Source organism: Lepidochelys olivacea, assembly GCF_965140295.1.
Source record: "Lepidochelys olivacea isolate rLepOli2 genome assembly, chromosome: 6".
Classification (NCBI taxonomy): Eukaryota; Metazoa; Chordata; order Testudines; family Cheloniidae; genus Lepidochelys; species Lepidochelys olivacea.
This window is the reverse complement of record NC_140416.1, coordinates 123,254,867-123,277,529: the sequence shown is the minus strand read 5'-3', so window position 1 is coordinate 123,277,529 and position 22,663 is coordinate 123,254,867. Positions and strand designations below refer to the sequence as shown.

The 22,663-nt window shown below is 47.0% G+C and overlaps 1 protein-coding gene across 6 annotated transcripts in view; it reads right to left on the bottom strand.

Annotated features, from left to right (window-relative positions):
- NIN (ninein) overlaps positions 1 to 22,420 on the bottom strand; it is a 106,481-nt gene extending 84,061 nt beyond the window's left edge. For 5 of the 6 annotated variants that reach the window (XM_084629967.1, XM_084629963.1, XM_084629964.1 and 2 more), the window contains exons 1-2: positions 20,666 to 20,797; positions 8,239 to 8,445 (exon numbers count right to left, since the gene is read on the bottom strand). In XM_084629967.1, the coding sequence (XP_084486093.1) occupies positions 8,239 to 8,424 (186 nt within the window). In that variant the 5' untranslated portion in view covers positions 8,425 to 8,445; positions 20,666 to 20,797. Of the gene's footprint in view, positions 1 to 8,238; positions 8,446 to 20,665; positions 20,815 to 22,289 lie in introns of those variants that run through there. The other variant, XM_084629965.1, reaches the window with a different exon arrangement.
- Positions 22,421 to 22,663: the final 243 nt, after the last annotated feature.

Below are 22,663 nucleotides of genomic sequence, written 5' to 3'. Positions count from 1 at the left end.
CCAGGAAACTGGCCCAGTAATAACAACAGGGTACCCTAACCCTGTGCTGAATATATTAACAGGTAAACCATTTTCAGCACCGGTACAGGGGACCCACTGCTGGCAGTCCTAAACCAGTGTAGCTGGGGCCGGGGACAGGGTCGAAGAAGTCACTTGCTCTTGTTTCCACTTCCCCCATCACATTCCTTGTAATTTTCTCTCCAATTAGAGAACGATGGAGAGCGCTGTGCGATGAAGAAGGCAAGTCCTAGCAGTCAGAGCCACCAGCTCGCTTTGCCCGAAGTACCAGTGCGTATGAAGCTTAGCACCCATAAAGATTTACTCAGCCGACTGCCAAAGTTACCAATCAATCAGTGCACCAAAAGGCTGACTAAAGCCAACTGGGCAAATTCAAGGGTGTAAATTACATATAATCCACTTTAGTTAATGAGTGGTTGAGAAAGGTGCTAAAATACTATTAAACATGACTCCTAAGCATCACTCGCATGGGCTTGCTGCTTAATGTAGTTAGTGGATTATTCCCACTGTACTATATGGAACAAACTCCAGCTACTTGTAAATTGCTGGTGAACATTTATGTGCGATGAGCAACACGTAAAAAAAAAAGGGGGAGGGGGTCTGTTCTCCCATCAGTGTGCAAGGGATACAACCAATAACTAGTGAGAATTATTCAGATACCTCTCTTAGCAGTGAGGCAAAAAATAACCCCTTAAGTACTCAACAGTAGGTATGTATAGCTAGCGAATGGGGGGGAGGGTATTAGTATATTGTTCTCACCTAACAGAGTGCTCATTGTTTTGAAGGAAGCTGCTGCCCGACATAGCAATGCTAAAGGCTTAAAGAGATATTTCCTGCCAAGTCAGAGTTTGCTATGCAATTGAATGAGTTTTACAAGCAGTGTTAAGGAAAGGGAAGGCAGGGAAGGAGAGCAGAACCAGTGCCTTTCCCTTGGTGTTTAACTCTAGCCAAACAGCTGCACACGGGACAGATGGCTCTCATTTTTATCACATGAAGCAATTTCACCATGACCGCTTCAAGCAGACTCCAAAGGAGATTAGTCTTCAGGGAAGGAGCTGATAGTAGTCTTAAAAAATTAACATTGCAATCAGCTATGCAATGGAATTAAACATGCAAATAATTAGTCCTACAATACATCACTGCAAGTTACAAGGATAGTGTGTTTAGCAGTGAAACAAGAACCCCAGGTACTTGAGAAAATTTACAGATGCTCCACCCAACATCCACCTTGCCCTGCCCAAAATTGAGACTTGGAGACTCAAGTGATCACATTGGAAAAGGGCTTGGAGGCCTCTCATGAGGAATATAATTTGGCATGTGTTCTCTGAGCGCTAAGATTTAGCTGCTAGAGGGACACGGTCAACGGAAAGAGTGAACATGTGAGTGTTGCTTTGTTTTTTAAACCTGCTTCTGTCAGACAGTAAAATCATTAAAATCAAAGACCAGGCGTTGGGCGGGGGGGGAGGAATTATTCTCTTTTTGTTTATACTGCACATTTGATCTTGGCTGTCCAAAGGAAGCGATGAAACAGACCTTATGCTTGTATGAGTCTTTCACAAAAAATCATTAAGTCTGGAGAAAATGCAACTGCTAAAAGTAAAAAAGGAACACACCCAAAAAACTGACCAGGGGACCCCCAGGCAGACAGCATCTCAAACTCAAAGTTACAGTTTGAAAATCTAGTTGTCCCTTCTTTACACCATAGATCCTCAAGCAATGGCTATTGCCATCATACTATTGCTTTACTGACACGTTTATTTCCCAGCCATATTTAAAGGCCAGTGGAGGTACAGTACACAGAGATTTGAAAAAACTTGTCAAGATATGGAAGTGGAGGTACTGTTCTATCAGACAATCTGCGACACAGCAAAGCCTGTACGAATACACTAACACAGCTACTGAATAGACAGGAGAACCTCAGAGTTACGAACTGACTAGTCAACCACATAGCTCATTTGGATCTGGAACTACATAATCAGGCAGCAGCAGAGAGAAAAACAAAAAAACCCAAATACAGTACACTAAAAAAAAAAAAAAAATCAAGGGAAAGCAGTATTTTTGTCCTGCATTGTAAAGTTTCAAAGCTGTATTAAGTCAATGTTCAGCCGTAAACTTTTGAAAGAACAGCCAGAGCGTTTTGTTCAGAATTACACACATTTCAGAGTTACGAACAACCTCCATTCCTGAGGTTTTCGCAATTCTGAGGTTCTACTGTAGCTCCATTGACCTTAACTTCTGAAAAACAGTCTTAGAAACTCAAGATCAAAAAAACTCCTAAGCCCCTTCAAATCAGAAGGCAGAGAGCACGGGGGTGAAATAGTTACAGTATAGGTAAAGTTTAATGCTCTTTTCAAAGTGCTTTTGATGATGGAATTAAAGGGAGCCCAAATGACATTTGAGAGCTCTGCCAGTTGCTAGATTCTGAAGTGTCTAGGTCCTGTATACTGTTGATATAGCATTTACTACAAAGCTCCTAATGCGTAACAAACAGGAAATACAATGGAGTAGAACGACACTACATTATTTCTGTCTGGCATTAGCAACCCAATGGCCCAAATGAGGATCAGGGTCCCATTGTGCAAGATGCTGTTACAAACAGGCAGGGAGGAAAGGTCCCAGTCCCCAGGCTTTACAGTGATTGCCACTATTTAGCAGATTTAGGCTACTGGGAGAAAAAATTGCAGCGGGGGGGAAAAAAAGTTGGGATTGGTGCATTATTTACGATAACCTTGCAAAATTATCATGCGGATTTCTCATCCCATGCACCTAATCTACTCGCCACGTCCTTACAAGGAAGAGGAAGGCAAAGACTAAATTATACTGTAGTCATAGAATCATAGAATATCAGGGTTGGAAGGGACCCCAGAAGGTCATCTAGTCCAACCCCCTGCTCAAAGCAGGACCAATTCCCAGTTAAATCATCCCAGCCAGGGCTTTGTCAAGCCTGACCTTAAAAACCTCTAAGGAAGGAGATTCTACCACCTCCCTAGGTAACGCATTCCAGTGTTTCACCACCCTCTTAGTGAAAAAGTTTTTCCTAATATCCAATCTAAACCTCCCCCACTGCAACTTGAGACCATTACTCCTCGTTCTGTCATCTGCTACCATTGAGAACAGTCTAGAGCCATCCTCTTTGGAACCCCCTTTCAGGTAGTTGAAAGCAGCTATCAAATCCCCCCTCATTCTTCTCTTCTGCAGGCTAAACAATCCCAGCTCCCTCAGCCTCTCCTCATAACTCATGTGTTCCAGTCCCCTAATCATTTTTGTTGCCCTTCGCTGGACTCTCTCCAATTTAGTCACCCACTGAATAAGGCATCTTGTCCCAGGTGAGAAGAATTTTCCAAGTACAAGTAAATCAAAAGACAATATGTACATAGCTAGGATGGCTCAGTTTCCCCACGGTAATCAGAGGCTAACTGAACTGTGGGTTGCAGAATTTTCCTGACAGTGTTTAGAAATCCTGAGACCCATTTTTAGAGAAGGAAGCTTCCTATAAACTAGCATCCTTATTAGCACTAGAAAGAAAAAACAGAATTATAGCAATATAGGCCTAGAAGGGACCCTGCGCTGGTGTGCGTGTCAAACTGTTCATTATTTTCACTATTTGCCTCAACACAATCCAAATCAACACTCTTCAAGTTACCAGATTCTCTCATGGGAGAGGTACCAGCTGCTTATATTTCCCTTTTCCTTGTTCTTCATAGAAGATTCTCTACTTGAAGTCCTCCGTTTGTGAATTCATTCCCACAGCAACCAACCACACTGTCACAAACAGAGAACTATTTCAGGTGGAGAATAACCTGGAGATAGATGAATTCTTAAACAGACCATTTTTTATGCACAAAAAAAACAGCAACAGAATGGGAGAGAGATACTGAATGTTACCGTGGCAGACTTTGCTAAGAGATTTCAGGGAGGCAGCAGGCAGCCCTTTAAAGGTGAGCTGCAAAAGGAAAACAAACGGAGCAGGTGCTCTCTGTGCATGTTTGCCTGTTTGCTTTTTACATCAGGCGTATCAGTCTGAAACCCGACCTCTTCTAGCCTCTCCTGAAGAAGGCCACAAGGGAGTCTTCAGCCTTGTCTACACCAGAGTTTTAGCCATTGGTATCACTGCAGGATTCAATCTGCTTTAAATCCAGGTACAGTTTACACTGGTACAGCACATCAGCACTAAGGGTTGCCTGGGTGTATCTACCTCAATGGCTACGAACCCCAGTTTAGACCAAGTCAGACTGCCCACCCACCTCCACTAGGTATAGGCACAGCGTGAGCTGTTTAATACATGTCTTTACAATGTGCTGGACACTTGGACTGCTTGAGCCTCAGTACTCCCCAGAAACAGGGGCTGGGAGATCCAGAGGTTTTAGCCTCCTGCGATGGAACCAACCCACTCCTCCCAATACCAAAGTCCTCCCATCAAAGAGGCGTCAGGATCAGCAGGAAAGAATTAGGAGGCTGTCTTTATACAGCATGAAGGAACAGCATAGAGCACTACCAGAAACAGACTCTCTTTTGTGGTTCTTTAAACTTAAGATTCTCGGGATGGAAACTTTGGTTTTGTCTCCTTTTGTTGAAAATCATTTGAAGGACAAAGTTTCCTTAAAGAGCTATTTTTATCATTGGGGCCCTGGAGGAAAGTTAGTGACAGCATTAAATGCTGACTAAACATAAGAAATGGCTACGGAGATCTTTATGAATCTAGGTAGCGGTAAAGCTAAACTGATCCTTCACAAGCAGGAAATGCTCCGCTATTACAGTTCAGCATAAAGCTTCTGCCGTCCGAAAGGAACTCGGTAAAATACATTCCAATAGCTCCGTGGTCTAGCCCCACAGGTCAACTCTAAGGCAGGGACCACGGCTTCTTGTTTTGGGAGGCACAAAGCACATTTTCGGTGTGGCTGAACCAGAAGCACATCTGATGCAAGAGTCACACGAACACTAATATTTTTAATCCCCACTGAGCACTACTGTGCATTTGTGATGCAAGAACCACAGTTAACTGTTAAAGTCCAGAAAATGGACGGAAATCTACAAGCACCCTGGCTACTGTATTTCAAAAGGCACGATGAAATGCACCCCACAGAGGAATTTGAAGGGTTGCTCTGAGCACTGCCTTAGTACACAATGGAGAGAAGAAAGGATAGTGAGAGTTGCATTAGTCCTACTGCAAGACAAACTATTGGATTTATATAACCAAGACATACCGTGAAGGTAGAGTGGATTGGTTAATCCTCAGACTTATGCACAGAAAGGGGTACGTTAGCTTAATTCAAACGGACATCACTCCAGATAACCACCAAGTACATCAGAAGCAGTATTTGTTGTATGCATTTCTATATACCTTTCATCACCGGGGCACTGGGCAAATACCGTACTACATGCCGCGACTTTGTGTATTTATTATTCATAGGCAAACATCAAATACAAAAGCTTGCACATGGCTTGTCGAGTTGCAACTGCTTAGACATGTCAGTTCGTTTCTCCCCCACCCCACAAGTGTCCTTTAAAACAAGGTTTCTTTTTAAATACACAAAACAAAAGCCACTCGTAGTGTGGAGAGTAACCATCTGTAGGAACTAGATTGGTGCTGATGTAATAGACCTCCATTAGGGAGCAGCATGTTTCCTGCCATTCTCCTGACAACCTCCCTAGGAAACCCAAAGGATCTGATAACCATTAAATCAGGCTCATACTCAGGCATGGACCATTGATGCTACTAGCTAGTGGTCTAAGCGGGGAGGCGTGAGGAGAGGTTAAGACAGATTATTAGAACAGTTACTAAGACACGAGACTAGAACGGAACTTCCCAAAGCCAAAAAAAAACCCCAAAAACCTGTTCTTGGGCTTTATCATCCCCTCAGAAAAGCTTTAGGAGATTAAGCAAGTTGTTATAACTACGCAAGGGCGATTCAGGCCTCATGACATTCTTTAATAGCAGCCTCTTCTTTTCCTTAGGCTGAGCCTTTCCGACATTTCATTTGTACCCTCTCCCTGTTACTCTCCAAGTGGGCAGTGCAATCTGACAAGGGACTTCCTTCAAGCTTTAGAGCTAGCATAGCTGGCCAAATTCCCTGGCAAAATTCAAGCAACCAGGCTTTCGAGGCACCCCTTATTCCCTCCCCTGCCCCCCGTCTGCTCTAACATTCCGGCAGCGAAGCCGGATGATAGCGTCTGAATAGAAAAAGTTCGAGCCGGTGTGGAAAGTAAGTAACTAGTATTCAAGCCAATGCCATGCTGCTATTTGGAAAGGTCAGAAATCTCCTCTTGTATCCATTAATGCTTCCCTGCCAGCAAGTCCCATCATCAGCAAGAGCATCTCAACTTTTTGGCAAAGTTATTTGGTCTTAGAGAAATTTGGTTTGGTGAGAAATTCTCAGGTCAAATTATTGCGCTTGCCCTAGTCTGAAGCAGAGGAAACTTGGCCCTCGCTTGCCCAGTTTTCCTGATTTTAATGAGTAGTTATTATATTTAACAGGAGTTTTATGAATCAAAGGCTTTCAGTGCCAAAGCTCTTCATTTTCAGGGGCAGGCGTCTTGTGCAATAGGATACAGCCCAGCAAGATGTGGCATTAGTTTCCAGATTGAAGGTTCCATGGTGCACCTGGTTCACACTGAGCACGGCTGCTACTCTGAAAACTGAGCAACATGCTGATCTTGAAGTCTATAAAGCAACCATCACACCCTAATGCAGCTTTAAAAACCAAGGAGCATTCACTTGCACCGCGGCTGTCCAGACAAGCGGATACCAAATCTGGTACACAGTATCACGGTACACAGATTCTGCGAGCTATCAAGAGGGAAGCTTGGCTGTGCCAAACAATTCACAGACCACAGCTGCTCCTCCACATGGTCCACCCGCTCAGGAGTCACAGCCGTGTGTTCTGGTTACATCTGAGGAAATCCCATGCTCTCTGTAGAGTGGGAGGATACAGTGGACTGTATATGTAAAAGATCAAAGTCATGTCTGAGACTAGCCTCAGTTTTAAGAATTCTACAATAACTGAGGCCATTAGACAAAGACTGAACACCCCCTCCCCGCAAACTGAAACAAAGCCAGATCACTCACATGGAAAGTTCACAGACACCTGTAGAACCAAAGATGGCTCCTTTCAAAGCCTGATGCCAGGAGTACATTTGGACAGAGTGTCATAAGGGTCGGTCTAAAAGTTGCACTCATTTTACTAGACATGTTGATGTTGCCTTGTGGACACACTTAGAGGAGTTTAAATCTGGTTTATATCGGTGATTTAACAGGCACAAGCTAAATCGAGGCACCATCTTACATCGGATGAAAATAGGTTTAAACGACTGTAAGAGTGCACCAAACAAAGCTGCACCAGTTTAAATAAATCAGGGCAACATCCCACCTCAAGTTAAAGGCAGCTTGTGTGTAAACAAACCCCATTAGCTGAATGCAATAGTTGAAGCAGAAGTCACTCCGCTCTGCATTAGGAAGGAAGTGACTGGCCCAAAGACGCAGTGTCACTGACTTCCTTAAAGTCTTGAGAATTGCATCCATTAGCAATGGTTTTCTTCCTCATTGTCACTAATTCCTCTTTCTGCAGCTGCTCTGTGCACTTGTTTCAGTTCAAGTGAAAGCCATGGGAAAAGAAAGCTATTTTGTTACGGTAACGATTACGCCAGAATTGACTCACGTTTGGCTCCTGCTTACAAGCAGCTGAGAGGAGAGGTGGTCACTGCATAAGCATCATTACCTTTTACAGCAGAGGAGAGAAGCAGCCTCCTACCTTCACCTAGCAACATCAGCACAGTTACATCTGCACACGCTGCATCGGTGCAGCTCCGTGGGGTAACACACCAGCACAAGCCCTGCTGTGCCCTGGGGCACCAGATCGACTTGAGGGTTTGGTGCCAGTGTAACTCTCTACCCCATTGTGGGCTTCCTTAGCCTAGAAACGGCCTAGGTTAGGCCATTAGCCTGTAACAGGGAGCACTGACAGAAGCCCTGCAAAATACAGTTTGCAGGGAAAAGCGGCTTTATTGACTAGAAGCCATTAATTTACAGTACTAACCAGGATTCTGAATTAAATAACCAAAAGCTCCCGTGTGCTCCCACGAGAGGCAACAATCAGGGCACGCTACACTTTTTCCCATTATCCCCCTTTGTTAGGCAGTTACAGGAGGTAGGCCGTGCTTGTCGGCTTTCGCAGGGGCCCAGGGCCTCTGCCAGTTACACTCTCCGTAGTCAGTCAGCCTTACCCTGCCAAGAAGGTTGCCTTGCAGAAGCGTCTGTTGCAGTGCTCCAGGGGCTACTTCCTCCAGATGTAAGACGTGACACAGATCGGTCAGCTCCTCCTGCCCCAGGGATCCAGTGCCTGTGGTGTCAAAGCTGTCAAAGAGCTCCTTGAGACGGGCTTCATACTGGTCCTGCTCGGCTTCATCCATCCCATCACCCACTATGCTCACCTGCCAGGAGGAAGAGACATTGGACGGTTACACTGATGAAGGGCTTTATCGGACGTGCTTTAGCACACTGAGCGATGCAGGCAATTGCACAGGAAACCATTTCACCAGCCGTGCCGGGTGAGAAGTGTAGCAACCCAAGCACTGAGGTGAAACCAGGCTAAAATGTCAGAGAGGAGAAACAAATCAGCTGCCCCTACTGGGCGAAAGAACATGCTACTTCGATGGCTCTGCGCCGAGGATTCTTCAGAAGCTCTAATACATCTTGGCTTTACTGAATTGCACAGCCCAGCAACAGAGAAGAGCTTTCTCTCACCCATGCATGTTACCTGCAGCAACACTCAATCTGCATCAATAGAGGCGGATGCTGAAAGAAAAATACAATGGCCTTTCGACAATCAAAAGTCAGCTGTTAGCACCCACTCTCCCTATTGTTTTGAACTAGGTGAAGACAGAGAGAGCTCCCTGATGCTAACAAAGATTTAGGAAAAACTAGTCAGGTCCTGAGATTTCTTGCTTGGATGATTTCTTCTGGGATTCTGAATCCATCGAGGTGGTGATGAGTTTTAGTTCTCTCTCAGAGATGCTTTTTTCCCCATTTCAATTAAGAAAAAAATGAGGGCCGTCGATTAATCGCAGTTAACTCACGCGATTAACTCAAAAAAATTAATCGCAATTAAAAAACTTAATTGCAATTCATCGCAGTTTTAATCACACTGCGAAACAAGAGACTACCAATTGAAATGTATTAAATATTTTGGATGTTTTTCTACATTTTCATATAGATCTTGTATGCTGTGTTGTAATTGAAATCAAAGTGTATATTTTGATTACAAATATTTGCACTGTAAAAATGATAAACAGAAGACATAGTATTTTTCAATTCACCTCATACAAGTACTGTTGTGCAATCTCTTTATCGTGAAAGTGCAACTTACAAATGCAGATTTTTTTTGTTCCATAACTGCACTCAACAACAAAACAATGTAAAACTTCAGAGCCTACAAGTCCACTCAGTCCTATTTCTTGTTCAGCCAACTGCTAAGAAACAAGTTTGGTTACATTTACAGGAGATCATAGAATCATAGAATATCAGGGTTGGAAGGGACCCCTGAAGGTCATCTAGTCCAACCCCCTGCTCGAAGCAGGACCAATTCCCAGTTAAATCATCCCAGCCAGGGCTTTGTCAAGCCTGACCTTAAAAACCTCTAAGGAAGGAGATTCTACCACCTCCCTAGGTAACGCATTCCAGTGTTTCACCACCCTCTTAGTGAAAAAGTTTTTCCTAATATCCAATCTAAACCTCCCCCACTGCAACTTGAGGCCATTACTCCTCGTTCTGTCATCTGCTACCATTGAGAACAGTCTAGAGCCATCCTCTTTGGAACCCCCTTTCAGGTAGTTGAAAGCAGCTATCAAATCCCCCCTCATTCTTCTCTTCTGCAGGCTAAACAATCCCAGCTCCCTCAGCCTCTCCTCATAAGTCATGTGTTCTAGACCCCTAATCATTTTTGTTGCCCTTCGCTGGACTCTCTCCAATTTATCCACATCCTTCTTGTAGTGTGGGGCCCAAAACTGGACACAGTACTCCAGATAATGCTGCCCTCTTCTTATTTACAATGCCACCAGAAAGTGAGAACAGGCATTTGCATGACCCTTTTGTAGTCAGCGTTGCAAAGTACAATTGCACTATAGTACTTGTATTAGGTGAATTGAAAATTACTATTTCTTTTGTCTTCTCACAGTGCAAACGCTTGTAATCAAAAATAAATATAAGTGAGCACTGTACACCATATATTTGAAAATGTAGAGAACATCCAAAAATTTAAATAAATGGTATTCTATTATTGTTTAACAGTGCGATTCATCGTGATTAATTTTTTTAATCACTTGACTACCCTAAAAAAAAAAAAATCCTACTTGGCCACTATTAAGAGTCTCAGGAAGCTCTGAAGCCCAGTGGTTGAAAGGATAGCAGAAGGCAATTCTCATGCAAGCCTTTTTCAAGTTTTCAAGTCCATTAGGAAGAATTACATTAGGGAGGTGGAATCTATTTCCATCTTAAGTCACCTGACCACTGCTCCCTCTGAGCTGTGCGTGCGCACACAGATCCTAAACCCCATGCACACGGCGAAACACCGCGCACACAAAATTTGCACAGAAGCACAAAAATTTGCACAAAAGTTTTTTGTGCACCCGGCCTGTCAAAAATTAGAGGGAACATTGCACCTGACCTGCAAATTTTAGCAGCTTGAAGGACTTCATCCTGCTCCAGTACCAGAGCCATGTAACTTACCGGGAACGTTATCTTCAATATGAACATGAATTGCAAGGAGTGTCATTTGGTGTAGCACAGAAGGCCTGGTTAGCAATACTCATTAGCTCTGCTTTATTCAGCAGAGACCCAGTATATAATTATTTCTGGACTACACAGAGGGGACCCTTCTCCCCACACAACAGACGGAATGAGTCGGGCTGATGCAAAGAGCTTCCCTGTCTACATGATCGTACTAGCTGCTTTGCAGCACTTCATCAAAACGCAGCTTGTTTAGCATCACGGGAGCCAGCAGATGAGGTGGTGTAAGAAGAGAGCGTTCCCAGGAGCTATATTTATTCCCTAGGTGGTTTAGGTAATGTTTTGTCTGCAATAGTAAGAAGAAAAACAACACATGCGGAAACAGAGCTGATTGTAGGTCAACGGTGTGGAGCAAATCTAAGGGACAGATTTCTAGAGCCCCTCGTCTGAAATGTCTCGTGTTACATCTTTGCTGTTCTCCACCTTTTACCTTTGCCTCTGTTATTAGGCTGTAGGTAGGGCCACACCATGCCCTCCTCCAATGCTACACAACACACATTTCTACGCTGACCATGCTAGCTTGCTTCATCTTTTCCATCCTACATGTTGCCCATCTCTTGGGTTGTTTACTAGTGGGAAAAACATCAAACCACTTTCACTAACGGAAAGACTGAGTGTATCTGTGTCCTCCCTTTTCTAGGAAGAAAAAAGACTGACTTCTACCCCACACATCCCACTCCACACACACACAGAGTCTGGTTTGCCCCCTTTTCTTTACAAGTAGCTCAAGTGCTGATGCCCACAGCAACTGAGGAGATCGGCATGACAGTAGCACACAAGTCCACTTGAGGTTTTTCTCTACAGTTCAACATAGTGGCTCCTCATCCTATACAAATCCTCCGGCTCTGGGGAGCGGAGTATATCGAGGCCTATCTCAGGACAGCTACTTGGCCAGGTCGGGGGCATGGATCAGCATTCATGTCACGCTCCCCATCACTGCCAGGCCTGGGGAAGCCAATGATCCGACCAGCGGACCAAATTTGGTGATGAATCCTGACCACGTGCCACCGGAGGTACGCTGCGCATAGGCAAAGACGACTTGGCCAGGTCGAGCATGGCTCCAGGATTCAGTCAGCATTCCTGAAAGGAGCTCCACAAAGCAAAGCCTCATACGCGGCTACGTCCTGACACCAGCACATATGGGTCACGTTCTCACCAGTGCAAAGAGCACTCTGATTTTTATAACCATGGCAGGGCTCTTATTGACTTGTAGCTCATTAATGCTGAGCACTGAAAAGCTGCAAGCCACGACATGTGCAAGGTGAGCCATTAAGTGAAAGAGCAGCAGAGCTAAACAAAACTCCTCTCTGAAAATAACCTAGCCACAGAAGGCTACAACATTGCAGAATGTGCCAGCCTGCACCCCCAGAAACGTTACTGGATTACACACACCCGCATGAGCAATTTTGCCCCCCCAACTGCCTCCCACCTTCCTTAAAATCAGGGATTAAGTTCGTTCAGCCTGGGGTTATGCAAATGAATAATCAAAGGACCCAATCTCAGCTATACATGGGATAGAAGCAGAATTTCCTGCCAGAAATGAAAAAATAAAATCACTGCCAAGAATTTAGCACACACACGTCATTTTATTAAACCAGTTTTTGGTGTTTCCAGCCTTGCTAATGACACTGAGCAATGGGATCAGATACGGCTACAAAGCAGCTTCTGTATACGCACCTCCCACTGTACATTTGTTCCCCTTCCTAAAACTCTGGAACAAGCTATTATTCATGACTGCTGATGAGCTCGCAAGGTCTTACATGGCATTAGCTGGTCAAGCACCCTTTCTGCATACATGTGCATGACCATTTATTTGCATTTTTGTCACACGCATGTAACAGAGCATGGAAACATACGCTGACAGACATCATGGCCATTAGAAGGATGCAACTCAGGACCTTCTGCACAGGTCTTGGGCGCTAGGAGAATTGCTTCGCTGGAGGGTAGCCTGGAGGGACAGGCACAAGCAGACATTCGGAGCCAGAAGAGGCACTTCGCAAACATGCAGCCTGATATCGCAGCCCAAGGCCGCTCTACTTTGGGAAGTTTTGTATCAGTTTTTGTTTTGCACACTCAGGTTGGGACTCTCAACGGCACCCACATCGCAATGGGAGAACCCCTGACCAAAGTGCTAATCACGATGAGCGTGGGTCTCTCCTCCCCTTCTCATCGTGGGTCTCCTGCAGCCAGGGACCATGAAATAGTCGTGTCAAAGAGTACTTTTGCTTTTATTAGTGACACCTGCAGGGATTCAGGACCGCTAAGTTACTCTGACCACTACTGACATGACTGCCCAAAAAAGCAAGCTTGAAGAAACCCAAGGCTCTTCAAGAGCACAGCAAGCTGCAAAATCAGACCTAACAAGCATTCAACAGCAGAAGGCTAATCAGTGATAAAGCTGCCTCAAGTCGATGATCTTTGATAATTAGCTTTCAGAAATCCCCAGGGGAGAAGACAGGACAGCCGACAGGCCATGCTCTCAACACTTGGACTGGCTTCTGAATAGCCTTGGTCCTTGTGTAATCACTTACACCCACTGTGCACTAGCATAAAGGACTACACACGGAGTAGAACAAGGAAGAATCAGGCCCCTTTTGTTCTCTGCTAAAGACACTGTGGCTCCTATATGCCCTGCCCTTCGCATCATCTTCGCAGCTCACTTTGCTATTCAGACAAGAGGCTGGTGAAGTGAGCACCAAGAGAGTCAGAGCCAACATGACAGCATAAGGCCTTTCCCAGAGCACTATGCTGGGGCTCTGGCGGGGAAAAAGAAGGGTGTCTGTGCTCGCACCATAGAGACTGAAGTCCCGACCAGCAGAACTTGTCTGGGTAGCAGACACGGTCTGACAGAACCTGGCTCAGACACACTGAATTGCGTGGATGAGACAGTCTCTTCTTGGCTCTCAGGCTGTTTAAAGGCAACACGCGTGGCTACAGCAGGGGTTCTCAACCTCTGCCATCAAGCACCCCAGGTCACCTGTTCTTCCTTTTGTGAATCCATATCCCAAAATCCTTCACACGGTTTCAGCAACAGCAACAAACCACCAATCCAAACCAAACCAAAAAACCCCAAATGCTGCAACCGACACCTGTTTGGTGGTGCGACAAAAAGCACTTGAGGGAGTAGATATTTACATCCAGTTCAGAGCTTGGGGAAAAATTTACATCAACCTACTAGCCTATAGCCACAAAACCATGTTCCCTGCAATTTAAAGGGAAATGCCAGGGGAGGGGGAAGAGAGGCAGAAGAGAGATTTTTGTGACTGCTACGTTCCCCAGTGATATATGCTCATCTCTATAGTATCTGGACCATTCAGTAAACTCAAACCGCTGTACCAGAACAGAGTCAGAAGGTTTTCTTTGCAATCAGAACAGCTAGAAAGCTTGTAGAATGAAATCCTAGCTTCTCCAGAAGATCGTGATCCCTTAGAACAGATTTTCACAACTCTCTTTGGGGTCAAGGCCTCAAAGAAGCAAACCTGCTGCACAAAGAGATTGTGACTTTTACCTTCAGAGGCAGACCTATGCCACTGTCAGCTCCAGACTTACTTACTAGAGTGCACTCAGCACGGACCTACACCTGCAGACAGCTCTGAAGCTGCAGAATGCAGTCCTTAGCCAGCACTTCCCACAAGGAACATGTGACATCTGAACTCCAGTCTGCATTGCCTTATAGGGCTGTTCTACACAAGAAAACTAGATTGACCCAGCTACGTGGCTCAGGGGTGTGAAAAATCCACCCCTCTGAGTGACCCAGTTAAGCCGACCTAAGTCCCTTTTGTAGACAGTGCTAACGTCTCGGGGAGGTGGATTACCTATGACCCTCCTGCCAGCGTAGATAGCGTCTACATGAAGCGCTACAATGTAACGCTGTAGCATTTCAAGCATAGACAAGTTTGGTGCAATACACGGCCATGCGTTTCAACTACAAGACTCTAAATGGTTTGGGTTCTTCCCATCTTAGGCCAGGCCTACACTGTGTCTGAACCCTCATGTTAGCTGACATGATGCTGACCTCTGTTCAGAAGTCATCGCAGCCTGGGATGAATCATGTTCAGAAGTTTGGCAGCTAACACCACTGTTGACATCTGTTACCCCTGGGGGAATACTGCGAAATGCAGAATTTGTGCAGAATTAATGTTCTGCGCAGAATTTCCTTTTTCCCCTCGCAGAAATGGGCTGCAGAGCTGCTGGCTGCCATCAGGGGCAGCTGGACCCATCACAGCTCAGCTCTCAAATAGAAGGTATTGCCAGGGGCGTGGCAGGGGAGAAGAGAGGTGGAGTTGGAAAGTTCCTAGCAGCTGAAGTTGCTGGCATGCCCTGAAGGAAGGGGGTGACATGCAGGAAACTCTGTACAAACCCAGGACCCAGCATCAGGCTGTTTCTCCCTCTAGATGCCTGGGATTAGGGGAGGGGCTGAGGTGTCTGAGCTAGGGAGGCCCCTGCAGGTGGGCTCTAGAAAATAGGGGGTGCGGGTGTCTAGGCTGGAAGGATGCCCCATAGCTGGGCTCTGGGGGGTGAGGGGGTGCGGGTGTCTGGGCTGGGGGGGTGCCCCGCGGCTGGGCTCTGGAAGTAGGAGGTATTGGTGTCTAGGCCGGGAGGGGCCCTGCAGCTGGGCTCTGAGGGGAAGGGGGCAGAGAAACAGGAACTGGGTTGTCATAGGGGTTTCTTTAACGGTCTACTCCTGGGGGAATTTTTGTTGTTGTCTGTATTACCAAAAATAATTGAAACTGGCCTGACTATATAGAGTTATTTCGACAACTAAAATAGGCAGAATTTTAAAATATTGTGCGCAGAATTTTTAATTTTTTGGCACAGAATTCCCCCAGGAATAAACTGTGCTCAGACACAATAAAACTTCATTGCTTTAACCAGCCCTTAAAGACAGCTTTGCCCATGTGTTGCACCATGGCAGCTGCAGTCAGATGCAGCATTGAAAGGCCCCAAATTTAAAAAAAGGAGGGGGCTAGTGGTAAAAGAATTTCCATAATGGGCTGTTATTATTTGTACTGTGGTCCGACCTAGGGGTCCCAGTCAGGAACCTATTGTGCTAGGTGCTGCACATGCATCTATCAGAAGGATGGTCCCTCCACCAAAAAGTTTATAATGCAAGTATACGATGAGATAACAGGTGGGTATGGACAGACGTGGGGGGGGGGGGAGGCCAAAGGAACAGTGAGACCAATATGATTATTGCAATACTTAGCAGTCACAGCATACCAGCTCCCCACCTATTGTCCAGTGTTCTGTATGCATTGTGGATTTTTACAGGGAGCTCCACTTACGCATAAGGGACGGGACAAAGTGCAAAGGTGTTGGGGAAAAAGTCAGACCGATGGGCAATGCAGGCTGGCATTGTTGGCACAGCAAACCCTAAATCGTTGCCTCTGTTGGCCGGTGAGGCGAGAGTTGAGTGATCTTTTAGACATACCACAAGGCCTATTTCGGAACCATGGTAGGGGAAAGATCTGGGAATACTTCGAGTTAAAAACTCAGAAATCTTAGCAGTCTCTCTCCAGCTTCAGAAAGAACGTGTTCCGTTCCCCCACTCGCCAGGAAAGCATGGCAGAGGAATTGAATGTTTTCCTGCAATACCTCAACAGCTTTAAATAGATATAGAAGTGGAAGGTAATTCACCTTTCCGTAGACCATCTAATAATCATCTTCAGCTGCAGCCAACCAGAGAGGCTGGGGCAGCCGCCCCCACACACCCTCCAGTTTATAATCCAGGCTCCAGAACACAGGACACTCTGTAAAGTGAGTCAAGATGCCTGCTCATCTCTCTGCCTTATTCAGCAGTGCTTAAAGAGCTCTTACCTCGTGAGCGGACAACATCAACTGGCCCCGGAAAAGCCACGGAGCGTGCGAACCACCACCAAGCAGCCAAGTTAACGAAGCCAGCAGTAGCAGAACCCTGTACTGAAGTGAGCTTCGAACCACCAGCAATTTCAAGGGCACAAATTGATTTTGGGTCACAGCTGAGGGTTACGTTCCGTTGGGAGCGGTGGGGGAGATGTGAGAGAAGGCAGATTGGCAGGGGAAAGAGGGCCTGGGGGGGGAGGGGGGGAAACAAAACAAAAATACAAAGCCAGAGTTAAACTCAGGCCCTTTATCTCCCCTCCAGATGGCCCAGCAGCTGAGCTGGATGGAATGTCTGGCTTGTCTTCACCGCTCAATCGCTCCCCATACTAGTGCATAATAAAAGCTGCAGGGATCACTCCCTAGCTGCGAGATGCAGTCTCCAAGTTTTTTTTAATATATATATATATATACACATATATATATATATATATAAAAATATCGAGGGGGGTTATTTTGATAACATAGTTTTGGTCAGCCTCACATTCAACCCTTCATTGTATCTGTTTTACAGCACTGAGGTCCTTGTATTTACTCTCCCAAAATTAAAAGTTTGAACAGATGGTTCAGTAAGGAAAACCAGAAGATTTATCTGCTTTAACGTAATGATGGCTCTTCGTTCATCAGAGCCTCAAGGTGGCTTCAGCCCTTAAAAGTATTCGCAAAGCACAAAAGCTAGAAGACGGTGAAACTTTTAGAAGGAACAAATCCACCAACAGAAATTGACAGTGTAGCAAATTTCCAGTTAGCATCAGGGAAGTTTTATGGGAGATTCTTATCCACAAATAAGCTTAGGAAAAAATGTTGGATATTATAATAAATATTTATAATGAAGGTATCTCCCTACCCTACACATACGTTTTGTGAAGCATCACAGTAAGAATCACTTGTATGGAGGATGAAAGGAAAATATTTTTATTGTGGAGGAGACTAATTCAACCTTCCTGCTAAGTTCCAGACCTCTTAGATTAAATCTACCTTCTCAAGAGAACCAGATAACCTTCACAATATATGTTGCCGAGACCTGATACAACTAAATTTCAAGCTAAATTTAATAACACAGGCTCCAGAGAGGACAGCTACTTAGAATGGTAAGCTCTCGAATCAATACCAAACTTCAAGTTTTTGTATAAAACTAATAAGAGGCAGATTTACCTGATCAACCAGTAACATGATCAGGTAAGAATAATACAATTAGCACAGCACAAATGAATACTACACTTCTAAGTCTGTAAACAACAACAAGGTAATGTTGCTATAGGTAACAGTGCATTGGCCACTTTCCTTTAAGGAATATCATTTACCATAATTTTTTGTTTTCATGGCCACATTCAATCCTGTCCATTTAAGTTATGTTGCTCCAAAATTTCTCTAAGACCCTAATTTTTTTTATATTTATAAATAAGCTATCCTGCAAAGGATCACAAAAGTAATTCCTTTCAAGAAATAGCAATGATAGGGTACCTATGTTTTTGCCATTAGTCTTCACTGCTTTGCAGATTTGAATGATTGTCAGTTAGACATTCTTATTAGAGTGCTGTATCCTAAACCACCATCAAAACAAGAACATTAATTTCAGAAGACAAGAAGCCATTTTTGCAGCACTCCTCCCACACTGAAAAGCAAGATCATAGTGTGACAGGTTAAACTGTAACTTAGTCTTCTCTTTCCACTGATTGGACAATAGGAATTACACATGCATATGGCTAGGAGGAGAAAAAAAATGGTCATGTTTAAAAAAAGGGCCTTTTCACAAGGTAAAAAGCCATCAATTGAAATGACTGATATTTGAGCTCACTGAAAGGTCTGTAATTGGGTTGTCTTATCTAAAGTCGTTATCTCTCCCAGTTAACAAACTCTCTCCCATCCATCGGGAGCAGTATCTACCCTGGCATGATTCACCCCCTACTTCCAAGATATCTAGTCTGCAAACTCAGGCTCTTTGTTCTTTATGCGTTTCAGGGTAATTTCTAAAATAAATCCATGCCTCTCAGTCCTGCAGTACCTTATTTCATCTCACGAGAGCAACAGTTCCCTGACAGGCCAGACAATGTAAAAAGGCAAAGGGGGCAGAGAAGCCAAAGGGGGGGGAACCCCAAAAGGCAATTTTGCAAATGGCACCTTAGTATCAATAAGTCACTTTACAACACATTGAACTCTCTTCAAGGTTCACTACCAAAGTCAGTTCTACATCTGGCATCTGCACTTTCCCATTGAGTATACTAATAATTTTTGTAGCCCGATACTAGTCACTGTGAACCTCACCCTCATTTAGCACCATGTTCCCCCATCTAATTATTCAACACAGCCTGTATTTCCAATAAAACTATTAAAGCCTTTTAAAGTTAGCAGAATTCCCTTTCTCTGCCAACTCCCTGACAGACAAGCAAAGGAGAAATTGTGTATAAAGTGCTATGAATGTATGTTAATAGCTCAGAAAGAAGAGCACGGTTTTGAATATTCACAACACTTCTGTATTTGCATTGTAATAGCCTCAATAATAAGCCTTCACATCAATAAGAAAAAACAATGTGCCCATCTGTTTTGATTATAGAACTCCTGCAATTTGCACACTGCAAGAACTTTAGAAACCCTTTGTGTGCTAAAACCCAAGGTATATACACAGAGCTAATTATTTTCAAAGTAAACAAAGCAAGCGCAGATATATCCCACAACATCCCATTTGTCTGGAAATAAGCAATTACGTAATTTGCAAGGAGTTCTCAACCCAGTACTTGCTCTGATAAGTCTTTTGTCTCTCCCTAGCCTATCAATGCTGACTCACTGCCATAACACTGAGCATCTACTGACTGGCAGGAATCAGGCTTTTTAGCACCATAACCTTTTTATTACCATTTTCCCCTCAGTTGGGCAAATGAAAATCCAAGAAGGTTCAAAGGATTAAAAACAAAGAAAAAAGAATTAAATTCAGCCAGCAGGTAAAACCCCATGCGTTCCCTCTCTCACTTTACAGTTCTGCTAGGCTGATGCGCCAGGCTTACATGCCATTTCTGGGCCCCAATCCTGCAGCGGAATCTATGCAATGGCAGGGGTGTGCCCCAGCAGATCAAACTGCAGAAACAGGGACTAGGATGTGTGAGGATTTCCTCCTTGTTCGCAGCTGCCTCTCTGTGTCCTGTCTTCTGCGAAACACCTTTCTAGATTGTCCAAAATCTTAAAGAGCTCATGTTTTACTACCAGACAGAAGATGCTGTCTGTAAACTTAGGTTTCAGAGTAGCTTTGCTTTCAGTAACAGATCAATCACTAGACAACCAGTATTATGAAAACCTAGAAGGCAGCGACCATCTGTTTCTTTAAGTGTAGAGTCAAGTAGCTTGGGCCCCAAATTTATATTTTTTAAAAAACAAACTAACAAACAAACATCTTTTCATGGAAATGGCCTCAGGGTTTTGAGTCTATCAATAAAAAACAGAGCTCATCTGGATTCCAACCAAACTCAAACCTGGGCAGCCAGAGCAGGCAATGGGCAAGCAACAACAATGAAACTGACTAGCCGGTTTCTATTGTCCAAGCCCAGTGAAATGCAAAGAGACACCAGCATTAATGGTGAAAAGCCAGCCAGTTCCTTCGGGATGGACAGCGTTATTAATAGCATTAAGGAGGAGGGTTTCGGATCTATTCCAGCCAAATATCCCAGAGAAGGTGCTTATTCTCCCCCTCACCTCAAGTTAATCCCACGCAGGGACAAGACGGGGTCTCGAACGGCAAAGAAAAGTGACTATGTGAATCTTGCGTGCACGGGCTTTGCTCTCTTCCAGTACAAACAAAGCATCACTGTCCATCCTTAGCAACCCGGGCAATGTCCTCAACCCACGCAGCCAGTGCAGGCAGCCAAACAGGGGCATGTCCCAGCTGTGCTCTCACCTACACGAGCATGAGCCAGGAGCAACCCGGTTGCAGTTAATGGAGTTACACTGGTGTAAAGCTGGCCAGCAACGAGGATCAGACCCCTGAGCCATGTCTCCCCCCCCCACGCCCTCACTCACCTTCCTGTGAACGAAGCTCTCGCACAGCAGCCGCCTGCACCCCGAGTGCCACGGCAAAGCAAAGGGGGAGGCTTTTGTTAGCGCTTCAGGAGGGTACAATGCACCCCAAGCCCCTGCCGCTGTTCTGGGCCAGCGTCCTTCACAGGAGCCTGCAGGGGGACAGCACACACAGCATTAACATCTCTAAGGAGGCAGCTTTACAAAAGGGAGGGAGCGGCAAGCTACTGCCAGCTGAATGCACCCCTCCCCACCGGCTCCCCTGCCCCTGCCCCTTCCCCTTCCTCTGCTCCCTTCTCCCCCCGCCCCCTTCCTCTGCTTCCCCCCATCAATGCTCCTCTCCCTTCACTCACCCACTAGCTCCCCCTCCCTTCCTCCGCTCCCCCTCTCCTCAGTGCACACTTCTCCCACCTTCAATGCATCCCCCGCCGCACTCTCCGCCCGCTCTATCCAATCCACCCTCCTGCTGCTCCCATCCCTAGATTCACTCTGTGCACCCCACCCAGCCAGCTCCCTCCCCCTCAATGCACCCCAGTGCACACCATCCCTCCCCGTGCACCCCACCCAGCCAGCTCCCTCCCCCTCAAGGCACCCCAAGGTACCCCACCCAGCCAGCTCCCTCCCTCTCAATGCACCCCAGTGCACTCCATCCCTCCCCGTGCACCCCACCCAGCCAGCTCCCTCCCTCTCAATGCACCCCAGGGCACCCCTCTCCTGTGTGCGCCCACCCAGCCAGCTCCCTCCCCCTCAGTGCACCCCAGGGCACTCCATCCCTCCCCGTGCAACCCACCCAGCCAGCTCCCTCCCCCTCAATGCACCCCAGGGCACCCTACCCAGCCAGCTCCCTCCCTCTCAATGTACCCCAGGGCACTCCATCCCTCCCCGTGCACCCCACCCAGCCAGCTCCCTCCCCCTCAAGGCACCCCAAGGTACCCCACCCAGCCAGCTCCCTCCCTCTCAATGCACCCCAGTGCACTCCATCCCTCCCCGTGCACCCCACCCAGCCAGCTCCCTCCCTCTCAATGCACCCCAGGGCACCCCTCTCCTGTGCGCGCCCACCCAGCCAGCTCCCTCCCCCTCAGTGCACCCCAGGGCACCCCACCCAGCCAGCTCCCTCCCCCTCAGTGCACCCCAGGGCACCCCACCCAGCCAGCTCCCTCCCCCTCAGTGCACCCCAGGGCACTCCATCCCTCCCCGTGTACCCCACCCAGCCAGCTCCCTCCCTCTCAATGCACCCCAGGGCACTCCATCCCTCCCCGTGCACCCCACCCAGCCAGCTCCCTCCCCCTCAATGCACCCCAGGGCACCCCACCCAGCCAGCTCCCTCCCCCTCAATGCACCCCAGGGCACTCCATCCCTCCCCGTGTACCCCACCCAGCCAGCTCCCTCCCTCTCAATGCACCCCAGGGCACTCCATCCCTCCCCGTGCACCCCACCCAGCCAGCTCCCTCCCCGTCAATGCACCCCAGGGCACCCCACCCAGCCAGCTCCCTCCCCCTCAATGCACCCCAGGGCACCCCTCCCCCGTCCACGCCCACCCAGCCAGCTCCCGCCATGCACCCCACCCCTGCACCCACCGAGCCCGCTCCCCCGAGGCCTCCTCCCTCCCCAGCCCCGCGCCCCGTACCCGCTTCAGAGCCCTGCGCGCCCGGCCGCCGCCCCCGCTCCCATGCCCGGCCGGGCGGCTCGCTCCGGCTCCCCGCGCGGTGCCGGGGCCGTTGCCCGAGCGCTGCAATGGGGAGGCAGCCGGCGCCAGGCCGAGCGGGGCGGGGACGGGCCGGGCACCGCCCGCCGGGGCGGAGCTGCCGCAGCCGGAGCCGGAGCCGCAGCCGGAGTCCCCGCCCCGCGGGGCAGGGCAGGCGAGGAGCCGGCGGGGAAGCTGGGGCTGCTTCGCCCCCTCCCCGCGTCTGACCCCCAGCAGCGGCCCGGCTCCGCCAGAAAGGCCCCCCCCCCGCGAAACCCACCCGGGTGCTGAGAGCCGGGCCGAGCCCTGCCTGCTGC